General features: G+C 39.5%; 1 protein-coding gene across 1 annotated transcript; it reads left to right on the plus strand.

Moving 5' to 3' along the window:
* Positions 1–3: 3 nt before the first annotated feature.
* Positions 4–11,913, plus strand: SPA17 (sperm autoantigenic protein 17). The gene is made up of 5 exons (XM_084867962.1): positions 4–127; positions 1,195–1,375; positions 7,423–7,493; positions 9,491–9,559; positions 11,255–11,913. The coding sequence occupies exons 2-5, from the start codon at positions 1,222–1,224 to the stop codon at positions 11,396–11,398; spliced, it is 438 nt and encodes a 145-aa protein (XP_084724088.1). The 5' UTR covers positions 4–127; positions 1,195–1,221; the 3' UTR covers positions 11,399–11,913.
* The last annotated feature ends 1,032 nt before the right edge of the window (positions 11,914–12,945 follow it).

Below are 12,945 nucleotides of genomic sequence, written 5' to 3' on the forward strand. Positions count from 1 at the left end.
AGAGGACGCGTCTCGTCCCTTCTCGGCCGCCGTAGTGGAGTTGAAAAAAAAAAGAAAAAAAAACGGTTCCTCAGCAACGAGAACAAACAACTGGAACCACCCGCACCAGCTCTGGGAGAGGCAAGAGGTGAGGCGGTTTACCCCTCTTCCTCTCCAAAACCGAGGCCTCGCCCTTTCCCTTCGCCTCCCGTGTTCTCTCCGGATCCCCGACACATCCTGGGTGGCCCCGGGGGGCCGATGGGGGGCCGGCGGCCGTTGTGAAGTCCCGGGGCCTCGACGTGCGGCCCCCGCCCGCCGCCCTCGCCCTCCGCCCCCCGCCCCTCACCTCGGCTCAGGGCCACTCCGATCGGGTCAGGGCCTCGCCAGGCCGTGTCACAACCTCAGAGGATCCCATACCTCATCTCCTGGTCCTTTGGAAAAGGGGGTTCAAGAAACCTCCGCCGATCGGGCCTCGTGAAACCGTCTAGTCCCCCCGCCCGGAGGCCCCGGCCCCACTCGGCGGCGTTAACCGTCACAACAGGCCGGGCCCAGTGGGTTTTGCAGACTCCCGTCGTCCAGGCCGGGAAGACAAGATCTCTCCCTTGTCCTTCGTCCAGCCCTTGGGTTCCTAGACGGGAAGGCAAGACCTGGACCAGAGAAAAACCAGAAAATATAAGAATCCCAGACCTTGGGAGGCTGGGATCGCAACATCCTGACCGCCCGCTCCTTCCAGGGAAAGACTTGTGTGAAACGTACTCATTTAACAAATCAGAATAATTTCTAGAACCAGGGCCAGATCTGACTTTTAAAACAGTTTTGTTTAAAAAAAAAAAAAAAAACACAGTTTTGTTTTTAGACCTTAAACAGGGTCTATTCGGCAATTTATGGTGAAGTTTTAGCAACCTTTCTCTCTAAATTCCTATGAGATGGCAAAACTTAACCTCACCTTTTAAAGAGAAAGAAAAAGTACTTAGGATGATAGTGAAAATCTGTGATTTTTTTGTCATGAAAAGAATGACCTATTAAATCTGTATTTGTAATATTCTAATTAATAACGATGCATTGTTCATGACGAATTCAGAAGAAAAAGATGGATTTGGTTTGGGTTGGGGGGGAAATACTGAAGTTTGGTCATCAGAAATAATTTATCGCCATAGTTGTGCTTATGTAAGTATAAGACAGATTTAAAGACGGTACTCTTTGGTGAATCTCCAGGTACAATAGGCAGTTCCTTCCAAGAAGATGTCGATTCCATTCTCCAACACCCACTACCGAATTCCACAAGGATTTGGGAATCTTCTTGAAGGGCTGACACGTGAGATTCTGAGGCAGCAACCGGAAAACATACCATCTTTTGCAGCAGCATATTTTGAGAGTCTTCTAGAGCAGAGAGAGAGTAAGCTTTAAAAAAAATAGGCATCTTTAAAAAAGTAGAGAGAGACTTAAGTACTTGTGAAATTTGCTTAAGACCATCCCTAATCCTCAGCCTCGTACGAGGCAGGTAGCTTCGTCACAGTTCTTGGTGTTTGAAACAGCATACGCCTTTTTGGCAGGTTTGCTCAAATCACATTATTTCACATTATTGAAGATGACCGGTTATGACCCAGACCTTCTTGCTTACACATTGGGGGAAGGTGACCCCACAAGGTCATTTAGGATAGCTCTCCATTTCCCAGCAGGCTGTTCGCATACACCCAAGCCAGCGGACATCTGTTCTCACTGGGAGGAGAGTTTGTGCTTTTCTTTCTTTCTTCTTTCCTTCCTTCCCTTCTTCCTGTCTTTCTTTCTTCTTTCTTTCTTTCTTTCTTTCTTTCTTCTTTTTTAATATATTTTATTGATTTTTTTACAGAGAGGAAGAGAGAGGGATAGAGAGTTAGAAACATCAATGAGAGAGAATCATCGATTGGTTGCCTCTTGCACACCCTCCACCGGGGATGTGCCAGCAACCAATGCACATGCCCTTGACCGGAATCAAACCCGGGACCCCTCAGTCCGCAGGCCACGCTCTTATCCACTGAGCCAAACCGGTTTCAGCGAGTTTGTGCTTTTCTTTACATTTTTGCTCTTTTTACTTGAAGGTATGTTAAGTATGGTAAAAAAAAAAAAAAAAAAATCCTACACTCCTTAGATTCTATAAACTGGTATTTGCTGAGGGATCTGAAACTGTCCTACAAGAAAGGCACGGAGAAAAAGTGCTTTGAAAAGTGAACTTCCATTCTCCTGAGGTTCCATCCTGCTCAGACTAAGACTCAGGCTAACCCTGACTCTCTGGTTGAGAGCCAAAGCAACTCCTTCACGTTCAGAAATAAAATTTCCAGATTCCCCATCTGGAAGGTTCATCAAGACCCTACCTAATGGTCAAATGGGGATTGTTACAGCTATCATTGTCTATTTAAAACGTGTCACTAGAGCCACAGTTTTTAATATAAGCTATTATCATTATTTTTTATTACAGTCTTCTAACAGGGTGGTAAAGGTGCCCAGAGACACCACAAATAAACATTTCATTTTAAATCTTTTTAGAAGGAGGGAGCACAAGGCTAGAGTTGAAACAACTTTCATACACACTGCATAGCTCTCCACCCGCTGTCTTTGCTCTACCCTGGCAGAGCTCAAAATCTCTGCCAGTTTCCCGACTGTTGCTGATCTTGCCCATATCCAGTCACTGAATATTTGTTGCCCAATCTGAAACGCAATTCCACTAGAAAAGCTAGGGAGAGAAATCCTTTAGGGCAGTGGTTCTCAACCTTTCTAATGCCGTGGCCCTTTAATAGAGTTCCTCATGTTGTGGTGGCCCCCAACCGTAAAACTATTTTCGTTGCTACTTCATAACTGTAACTTGGCTACTGTTATGAATCGTAATGTAAATATCTGTACAGCAAGGAAAATAATTTTATGGTTGGGGGTCACCACAACATGAGGAACTGTATTAAAGGGTCACAGCATTAGAAAGGTTGAGAATCTCTACTTTAGAGTAACAAACATTAATTTTGTTGTTATAACTTTATTTTATAAATTAATGAGTAAAATGTCTTTAGTCATTTATTTAAATTTAGATCTTGAAAACATCCTATTACAAAACATTTGAGTCATTGTTACTGGATCAGGAAAATTAAAGCAATTGGTGATTCAGAGTAATGGTCTCAGAATACTAACTCGAATAAAAATGAGTGAGACTATTTGAAAAATTTGAAAAAGTTTTAAGCAGCATACCCATTCTCACTCACGTAACCACAACCGAGTTTTCTAACTGATACAAGTATTAGGATTTAGTCTCTCCAAGTGGGAAGAATGAAGTCCTCTAAGCCAGTCTGTCACACAGTGCAAGCATTCCTCATAGGTAATTACTAGTCTTAATTTTTATTTTAGTGACAAGACATATGTTAGTAAATTAAATAAAATCACTCGACAAAAGGTGGGCTTTTATTAAATGATATAATAAAGATGGAAAAAGTTAAAATTTTACCTATTCCTTACATGATACACCAGGATAAGTTCCAAATTGATCAAATATTTAAATATTTTTAAATGAAACCTACAAATACTAGAAGAAAATGTGGATAAATTTTCTCTATTGCATAAAGGGGGAGAGGGAGGGGATTGCTAACCAAGTTGCTATAATTACTTAAAAAGCCGAAAGCAATTAGGGGAAAGATGGTGATAAAATTGACAATATTACGTGACAAAAATTGCCATATGGAAAATAAAACTACAATGACAAACTGAGGAAAAAAAATGTTTGCAATTTATATCTCAACTGGTTAATCAGTCTAATAAATAAACAGCTTGTAAAAACAGTGAGAAAAAAAGCCCAACAATGCTACATTAAAAAAATGGGCAAGTGATAGGAGTTTACACAAAAATAAATGCAAATGGCCCTGGCCAGTTTGGCTTTTTACAGTAACATCCCATGCACCAAGAGGCCACTGGTTCGATTCCCATATCAGTTATGCCAGTAGGGGGCATGCAGGAGACAGCCAATGGATGTTCTCTCTGCATCTCGCTCTCTCAAATCTATTAAAAAATATTTTAAAAAATAAATGCAAATGGTCCTTAATATATTAAAACCTACTTAAATTAACCCATAATAATAGAGGCCCATATCAAAACTATGCTGAGGTACCACCATCCCACCTCAAGTACCTCTACTCATCAGATTGGCAAAAAGCCAAAAGTTTGCCAATTCCAGTTCGATACAATCCCAAGGAGGGAAATGGTGCAATGGCCCAGAAATTCCACTTCTTTACTTTTCATTGCATTGTTATTTGAGGAAGCAACCCAAATACCCATAGTAGGTACTTATTGAATAAACTAGAGTATATCTACACAATAGAATAATACACCACTTTAAAAAACAACGAGGAAAAACAATGAGGAGGATCTCTAGATGTTGCTATGGAGTGATACTCAAGATACATTAAGTGAAAAAAGTGTAAAAAGTATGTGTAGTATGCCATTATCTAATAAAGGAGTGTTCATACGACTACATAACTTATATTTTATATTATATTTTAAATATTTTAAAATGACGTTCACCTCTAGAGAGAGAAGGGACAGAGTGGAGGGAACAAGATGGAAGCGAGAGTTCTCTGAATATATCTTGAGTTCAAAATCATAAATGTTAACATAGTAATAAAATAAATAAAATTTTAAAATTGTTAATTTCTAAAATGTAGAAGCAAAATGCAACAGACATAACTAACTAGAATTGAATGGATAGCATAACCACACAGATACAAATTATTTTCAGTGACTTGATGACACTAGGGCCCAGCACACAAAATCGCGCAAGACCCAGCATCAAGTCCCACCAGCACCACAGGACTGGCCTGTGATCATTACAGTGTTACAACCACTGGTTTTTTCTTATGTAGATAATTTGTACATCCCTGGTTGCTATAGCCTTAAAACAAAATGAATTTTAACATATCTTAAATTATTTTTAGTAATTCTTGTTAATATTATAATATAGTTATCCTATAATTATTTTTTATAATTGTAGGACATAGCAGATAAGTAATTCTCCTACTGTAATTAGGAATAAGATTTATAATGTAAGAAAAATGATTTACAAATATAAAGTTGATAAGATCCTATAATCCTAAACTTGAATTGAAAATGTAAAATATGAAACATAAAAATAAAGTCATCTATAATAATAAAGGAGTAATATGCTAATTAGACCGGACATCCTTCCGGACAACCTTCCAGACAACGTTCCAGGTGAAGCCGGCCTGCGAGGGCTGAGGCAGCCACCGCCATTGCCTCGGGCAGAGCCCCTTGCATGAATTTTGTGCATCAGGTCTCTAGTATATAAAAATAAATATTATGTATATAAAAAGTAAATAAAATCCTGTAATCCTAAATTTGAATTTAGAAGTATCAGTGTGACCTTTGATGTACCAGAGGTCACACTGATACTTTTAAATTATAAATATATATATATATATATATATATATATATATATATATATTAATAAAGGAAGTGCCCTGGCCATTTGGTTCAGTAGCATGTTGACCTATGAACCAGGAGGTCAGGGTTCAATACACAGAGCACATGCCTGGGTTGTGGGCTCAATCCCCTGTGTGGGGCATGCGGGAGGCAGCTGATCGATGATTCTCTCTCATTATTGATGTTACTATTTCTCTCTCCCTCTCCCCTCCTCTCTCCAAAATCAATAAAAACATAAAAAATAAAATAAGTGTCTTTTAATTCCATACATTTTCATAAAGGCCTCAAAACAAAGACCAACCCAGTCCCAGTGAATACCTGGCTCAACACAGTAGGCTCTTCCTACCATTTCCCCAGGAAACAGGCTTCCTGGAGAACTAGGTAATTTCTCGAACTGGGAAGAAGAGCCTGAATTTTTTGCCATCCCAGAAAAATAAGGAAACTGTCATAGATTACTAGAGTTGTTTCCAAAGGACTCAAGAACTCTAAGAACCCAAATAAGCCCCTACTGGACAGTTTTGGATAACAAGAGCATCAATAAGAATAATAAATGTGCTCTAGCCAGTTTGGCTCAGTGGATAGAGCCTTGACACGTACCTTGGTTCAGGACCCTCCCCAGCCTAGGCCTGGTTGGGGCTTGTGCAGGAGGCAACCAGTCGATATGAGAGAAACATATTTCTCTCTGTCTTCCCCTCTCCCACTCTCCAAAAATCAATGGAAAAATATCCTTGGGTGATGATAAAAAAGAATAATAAATGTAATGAGTTGAAATTGATCCAATTTGTTAAATATTCATGAGTTCATAATGATAAAAAAAAAAAAAATGAAGCTCCTTAAGAGAATCCTAAGGAACCCACTGATTATTGTGAAAAGTGGTAAATTAAAGAAAAGAACCAAACCTTTAACCTACCTTTTCTGTAAGAACTGTATTTCAGGGTAACCAAATAGTTGATGAGGAAAAGTTTTTTGTTTTTTATTGAGTACTCCAGAAATGAAGTAGTAATAAAATTAGAACCCTGCCATTATGCAACACCTAAAGAAATTATCTAAAGATTCATCAATGGTCCATAAAAATTATAAAGAGAGACATCAGGTACTATGTATCTCCTGACAGTATTATACTGCACTACCGATATTCTTGCCCAAAACAATCAGACATGAATCAGATCGAACTGTAGATCTAACTAGCAGTCTTTGGAAAGTTCAAAGGCAAAGGAACTTGTTAAAAAGCATCATGGGAATGGAATAAAAACAAACTTTTGGGTCATTTTCCTATGGAAAACTCCAAAGGAAAATGACCCAATTTTATCAACAAATAAACTGCAAGGAAAAAATATGGGATGGGAGGTAGGGAGCTTTCCATGAGCAGAGATGTAAGACAAAATGTTCTCATCCTGTGGAAACCGGTTTGGCTCAGTGGATAGAGTGTCAGCCTGCGGACTGAAAGGTCCAGGTTTGATTCCAGTCAAGGGCATGTACCTTTGGTTGCGGGCACATCCCCAGTGGGAGGTGTGCAAGAGGCAGCTGATAATGATTCTCTCTCATCGATGTTTCTAACTCTCTATCCTTCTCCCTTCCTCTCTGTAAAAAAATCAATAAAATGTATTTTAAAAAATGTTCTCATCCTCCACTTTTCCAAACCTCCTTACTATTTAGCATTTATTTGTATACATTTTTCTGTGTTTACTAATTCATGCTTATACGTTTCTATACTTATATTTTAGTATTGGCATTTGTGTTTTTTTCTCTCTCTCATTTTGTTATAGATTTTGTAAAGGCAGTTTTTTACTGCCTTTCTAAATATACCCAATGGCTCATCTAATGTTTAATTCATCAGCATGTATTTAATGATCACTGCTTATGTATAACAGCAGTAAGACTTTCAACTGGTATCAATGAACCTGTGATTTGAAAAAGCTTATTTTGTGTTACTTTAGATGGACTTTAATGAACTCAAAATAAGTCCAAATTAATATATTTTTATTGTTTAGAAACCAACTTCGATCCAGCAGAATGGGGAAGCAAGGTGGACGACCGCTTCTATAACAACCATGCATTCAAGGTCTGGTCCCGGGAAACTAACGGGTTTGGCTCTCTCTTTCCCTGACTCCAAACAGAGATTATTGGGATCTCCCCAGACTCGTACAAATTGTGAGAGGCAGCCAATGTATCCTATTAAAGCTTCTTAATTGTAATGTTCTTTCAGATGAGACATTCTTTTCCAAAGTATCTGAATCATACCAGATTACATAGTTTAAAGATGATCAACAGGAAGAATGTAATCAAAGTTATAGGATAATTAGTCTCATTTATTCAAATTTTATTGGGCATCAGTGCTTAGCAGTAGCAGATGATAAGTATTTATTGAATTAATGAGTGGTATTTCATAAAATAAAACAACGTTCGTCCAGTTGCTTCATTGTCATTGCACTTTACAAAAGACTGAATAGAATTAAAGATGGTAGTGGTGGATAGAATTTTCTGTATAAAGCTAATCTGTTCAGAGACTGAACTTGTCTTCTCTTTACTAGCATTCTTAGAACCAGTCTTTCTCAGCCAAGGTACCTTAAAATAATTAAGTCCTGCCGAAACCAGTTTGGCTTAGTGGATAGAGCGTCGGCCTGCGGACTGAAGGGTCCTGGGTTCAATTCCGGTCAAGGGCATGTACCTTGGTTGTGGGCACATCCCTGGTGGGGGGCGTGCAGGAGGCAGCTGATCAATGTTTCTGACTTTCTGTCCCTCTCCCTTCCTCTCTGTGGAAGATCAATAAAATATATTTTAAAAAACAATAATAATAATTAAGTCCTAACTGGAAGGCACACATTTCCTGTAAGGAATCGGTGCCTCTTCTTTGTATTAAGAATGTTTTATCATTTCACCATAGTTAATGCATCCTTTTGGAGAGAAGTGAGACAATCATTACTTAAAATATTCCGTGTTCCGAGGGCCAGAGAAGAAATACTGGTTGAGAAAAGCTGTGTGGAACACAGTGTCACTGGCATCAACTAGAAATGGTAGAAATTCATTCAGTCTAGAGCCCTACCGCAGGTCTACAAATCAGAAGTTGAGTTTTAACAAGATCCCCAAAGGTAAAATGAGGTACATTAGAGTCTGAGCAAGCACTACTCTAGACAGCTGTGATCAACCATTAGCCCCAAAGCACCCACACATATTTGAGTGAAAAGGAATGAACACAGTTAGTGTTCCACAGTACATTTGGGGAATTTCCTGGGGAAATATCTGTCACCTATTCCGTGAGTTCAGAAGTAAGTTTCCATCCATTTGTGCCTGCCAGATAAGATAAATGTTCTGTTTATTTCCATTTAACTAGATTCTCTGTGTTCGTGCTTTATTGGAATCAAAGGAAAATGTTGGAAATTTTAAAATATTGGTGCTATATCAGCTGTTTCTTCTCTTTTGAAATCTAAAGACTTTATTTGATTAGCCTATTTATCCTTTCTATTTTATGCATTAAGGAAGCTATTCCCATAAATTGGGAATTAGTAATGTCTCTATTTTGGAAAAAGATTCCATAACTACAATATGTAAAAACAGGCAGAGCTGGCTTCCCTTTTTCTATGTAAATCATCCCCCACAACAAACTTACACTTTGACTTAGATTTAAATCTACAAATGTCATTAAAAAGTCAACAGGATTCCACACTATGCAACGCAATGACATTTCTTTTGTTTCTATTTTAGAAACTATTGGCACCTCTTCTTTATACTGTTCAGGGTTCATTACAGCATCTTATTGACTTTTAGTATAAGACAATAGCTTGTTTTTAATATAAAACAATGTCATATACTTTCCAGAAGCAAAAAAGCAAACATTTTTTTTTTTACCAATTTCTTCATCTTTAATACTTATGCATATTCCCTTGAGAGTTTTCATTTATTTGTTCTTTTCCACCCATTTTCCTTGTTAAAAATCAGTATGTATTTAATTACCACTTTTTCTCAATAACTTAAAGTAATATTTCATTACCTTTAAGAAGCTTGATCCATGACTACTATTTTTTGAAATATTGCCTATTTGGTTCTCTCCCCTCTCTCCAGGAGCAAGAACCAGCTGAGAAAGAAAAGACTCAGGCAGCTGAGCAAGTGGAGACACCAGGCACACCCTTAGTAAGTTAAATTTGCCATGCACTATTAGAAAAAATATCACTCAATTTATAATCATACTCTAAATATGAATCTAGTCTATTATCCATGATGTTGAAATTGTGATTTCGCTTTCTAGATAGCTAACATCAGTAATAAACTAACTGGTGGATCACTTTTAGTCGTGCCTCTTATAAAGAAAAAATCATTCTTCCCTTTAAATATAAAATCTTATTTCCCAAGATTATCAACAGATGGAAAAATCTCCTCCAGGAGAAGAACAGGCAGAACTCACCAGCCTCATGCTTGACCCTTCAGATTCACTTTCCTATTGGGGAGCTTTTCGCTCAGTGATGATGTGACTCCACACAGTGGCAAAGGTCCCGAAATGACAAAGGAAACCCACAGGGAATTATGCAACCAAATGAAATGGCTTTATGCAATGTGCCTTGCCTTCCATGCATTGCCCTCTGCAAAAACGACTTCCTGCCTGACACCCCACGTCTAAGCAGGGGACCTGGGTAGATGCCTCTGTGAGTCCTATATTCCCTGTGCGCTAGAGCCAGCTTTCACCTTCCGGGAGAGGACAGTGTGTATCTCTCCACAGCCCTGTGAGTGGTAATGTCACTTTGGTAGCTTGACATCAGCCATAGAAGGAGTATTAAGACCATGACAAATGGAATGAATCAGGATTTCCCCCCGCCCCCACACCCGGAGAGCATTTACCAGCATATCACTATAATTTTCATAATCCAGACTCAAGAGGACCAAGCATAGTGAGAAAGAAGAGCTCATTCTCCCTAATACTAAAGGCCAGACTTTTGAGTTCCTTTTCATGTCCCAGTTGGTTACTCAATAATTGACACCTAAAATAGACATCCCCTTGAAGGAATACCTTACCTCCTACCCAGTGGGGCATAACTTTTCCCTATAGCCTTAATAAATTATTCCAGAATTAAATCAGTGCCACTTAGCCTAACATTGGCACAAGACGCAGAGAGAGATGGGAAAGAAGGAAGGGAGTTTTTTGTTTCCTTTCATCTTCACTAGGTGCCCTTGCACAGCTCTTCATGAGTCTGAACTGGGATCCCATTGATTTCCAACCTCAGGATAATTTACTTGCCCGTATTGAGCCATCATCTCAGAGGACTTTATACCATTTTGTTTGCATTTAAAAGTTTGAGCCCCAGCTGGTATGGTTCAGTGGTTGTAGCGTCCACATGTATACTGAAGGTCACAGGTTCAATTCCTGGTCAGGAGTACATAACTGGGTTGCAGGTTCAATCCCCAGACCCTGGTAGGGGCATGTGTGGGAAGCAACCAATCAATGTGTGTGTCTTACATATCTTAATTGTTACATCCCTAAATTGATTAAATATATGCAGGGGTTTTTTTTGTATACATTCTTTTTTATGGCATCAAAATACTGTATGGGGCCCTGGATGGTGCTGCTCAGTTGCTTGGGAGTTTGCCGATTTGATTCCCAGTCAGGTCATGTCCCTGGGTAGAAGGTTCAACCCCTGGTAGGGGGCATGCAGGAGGCAGCCAATCCATGTACCACTCTCACGTCACTGTTTCTCTCTCACTCCTTCTCCCTTCTCCCTCTCTGAAAATCAATAAAAATATTTTTAAAAAATAAAAATTTTAAATTAAAAATCTTAAAAAAAAAAAAAATCATGTGGGATGTTTACAAAGTCTCTTTTTCTTTTCCCCATGCAGGAATCTTCTGATGACGATAAGGACAAAGAGGAGCTGGCTGCCGTCAAAATTCAAGCAGTGTTCCGGGGACACTTGGCCAGAGAGGAGGTGAAGAAAATGAAACAAGACGATGAGCCTGAAGAGCAAACACAGGAAGACAACTGAGGAGACTGGTTTTGCCCCCCCAGAAACATGAACAAGTAACTCAGATCCATCAACCATGTTGTGATTGTCGTTTTCTTCGTGAAGGAGGTTGGATGCAGTGGAATAGCATTGGCTGCTGTTGTGAAAATCTGTCATCAGCATTTGTTTAATAAACATGCCATTGAACACATGCTCTTGAAGATTTCTCTGAGATCATAAGTCTTATTTATACTTCTCCGAGTCTATGTATAGAGACCCTTGGATGTAGACCGGGAATGTATGAGTTTTCAGAGATCTCAGAGGTCATGTGTTACCTAATGAACAAGTCTTCTCTACCACATCCCTGACAACAGCCTGATGTAGCTCCTGTTTCATGCATCGTGTTAGAGAATCTCACTGCCTTTCGAGGGCAGTCCAGTTAATTTTAGAATAACTTGAATTATTAGAAGATAAAGCTGAGTCAAACATCTGCCTCCTTGTAAGTTTTCATCTGGCATGCCTGCATTCAACCATTCATTAAAAACTGTATTGAGCAGAATTCGTGTGCTGTGGTTTGGTAGTGAATATCTGTTCTCACATTTATGCAGCTGATGTCTTTTATTATCTCGCTCTCCAGAATGACACAGAATAAGACTAATGCATCATATTTGAAAAAAATGAAAGCTATCATAACATCATAAATACTCTCTTCTTCAGCTAAAACTTCCCACACTTCTTTTTAAAAATATATTTTTTATTGATTTCAGAGAGGAAGGGAGAGAGAGAGAAACATCAAAGATGAGAGAGAATTATTGATCAGCTGCTTCCTGATGCCCCCTACTAGGGATCGAGCCCACAACCTGGGCATGTGCCCTGACTGCGAATTGAACTGTGACCTCCTGATGCATAGGTTGTCACTCAACCACTGAGCCACGCCAGCTAGGCCTCCCACATTTCTTTAATGTAGAAATGGTAATACGTTCATCACAAAATCACAAACTTTGGCAAACCAAACCTGGTGCCTTATTTTTAGAAAGTTCAGTCTCTCCTTTTTGAGGCCTCCCGGCTCCTGAATATTCAAGAAACTGTAAGGCTCATGTCTTACACTGAAAGATACAGTTCCTTTTCCAAAGGAAAATAAAGGGAAAGCAGATTCCTATCATATAATGCTGTTGCCTTCTACCACAAAGACGTGGCCTCGTCAGGCAGACGACGTGGTGTCCTGGCTGGTTCAGGTTCCTGTCTGCACTACTTTGGATGTCCCGGGCGTGGGTACTAGCATCATACCTCTCTTAGTCACACTGCCATTGGTCCCCAGAGCTCACTAGCATGCCTGTGGCTCGTCCTTGAGGAGTTTCTAAAACAGCCGTAGGTTATGCATAATGAGTGGTCTCCCGCAAACTCCTAGATCTCTGTCTTAAGCTCAGACTTTCTCTTTCTGCAAAGCAATGTTTTTTCAGGTCCCTGTAGGCCTTCCCTGTCACGGAGCTCCACAACAGTCGTTTACCCAAGCAATCTCATACAGATGGCTTATACCAGTGGTCGGCAAATTGTGGCTCTTGAGCCACATATGGCTCTTTGGCCCCTTG

Source organism: Pipistrellus hanaki (genome assembly GCF_964339955.1).
Source record: "Pipistrellus hanaki genome assembly, chromosome: 19".
In the NCBI taxonomy this organism is placed as follows: domain Eukaryota; kingdom Metazoa; phylum Chordata; class Mammalia; order Chiroptera; family Vespertilionidae; genus Pipistrellus; species Pipistrellus hanaki.

Coding starts and splice junctions, on each gene's coding strand:
- SPA17 (XM_084867962.1), top strand. CDS start 1,222: ATGTCGATTCCATTCTCCAACACCCACTACCGAATTCCACAAGGATTT. Junction 1,376..7,422: donor TCTTCTAGAGCAGAGAGAGA/GTAAGCTTTAAA, acceptor TTTATTGTTTAG/AAACCAACTTCGATCCAGCA. Junction 7,494..9,490: donor ATAACAACCATGCATTCAAG/GTCTGGTCCCGG, acceptor CCCTCTCTCCAG/GAGCAAGAACCAGCTGAGAA.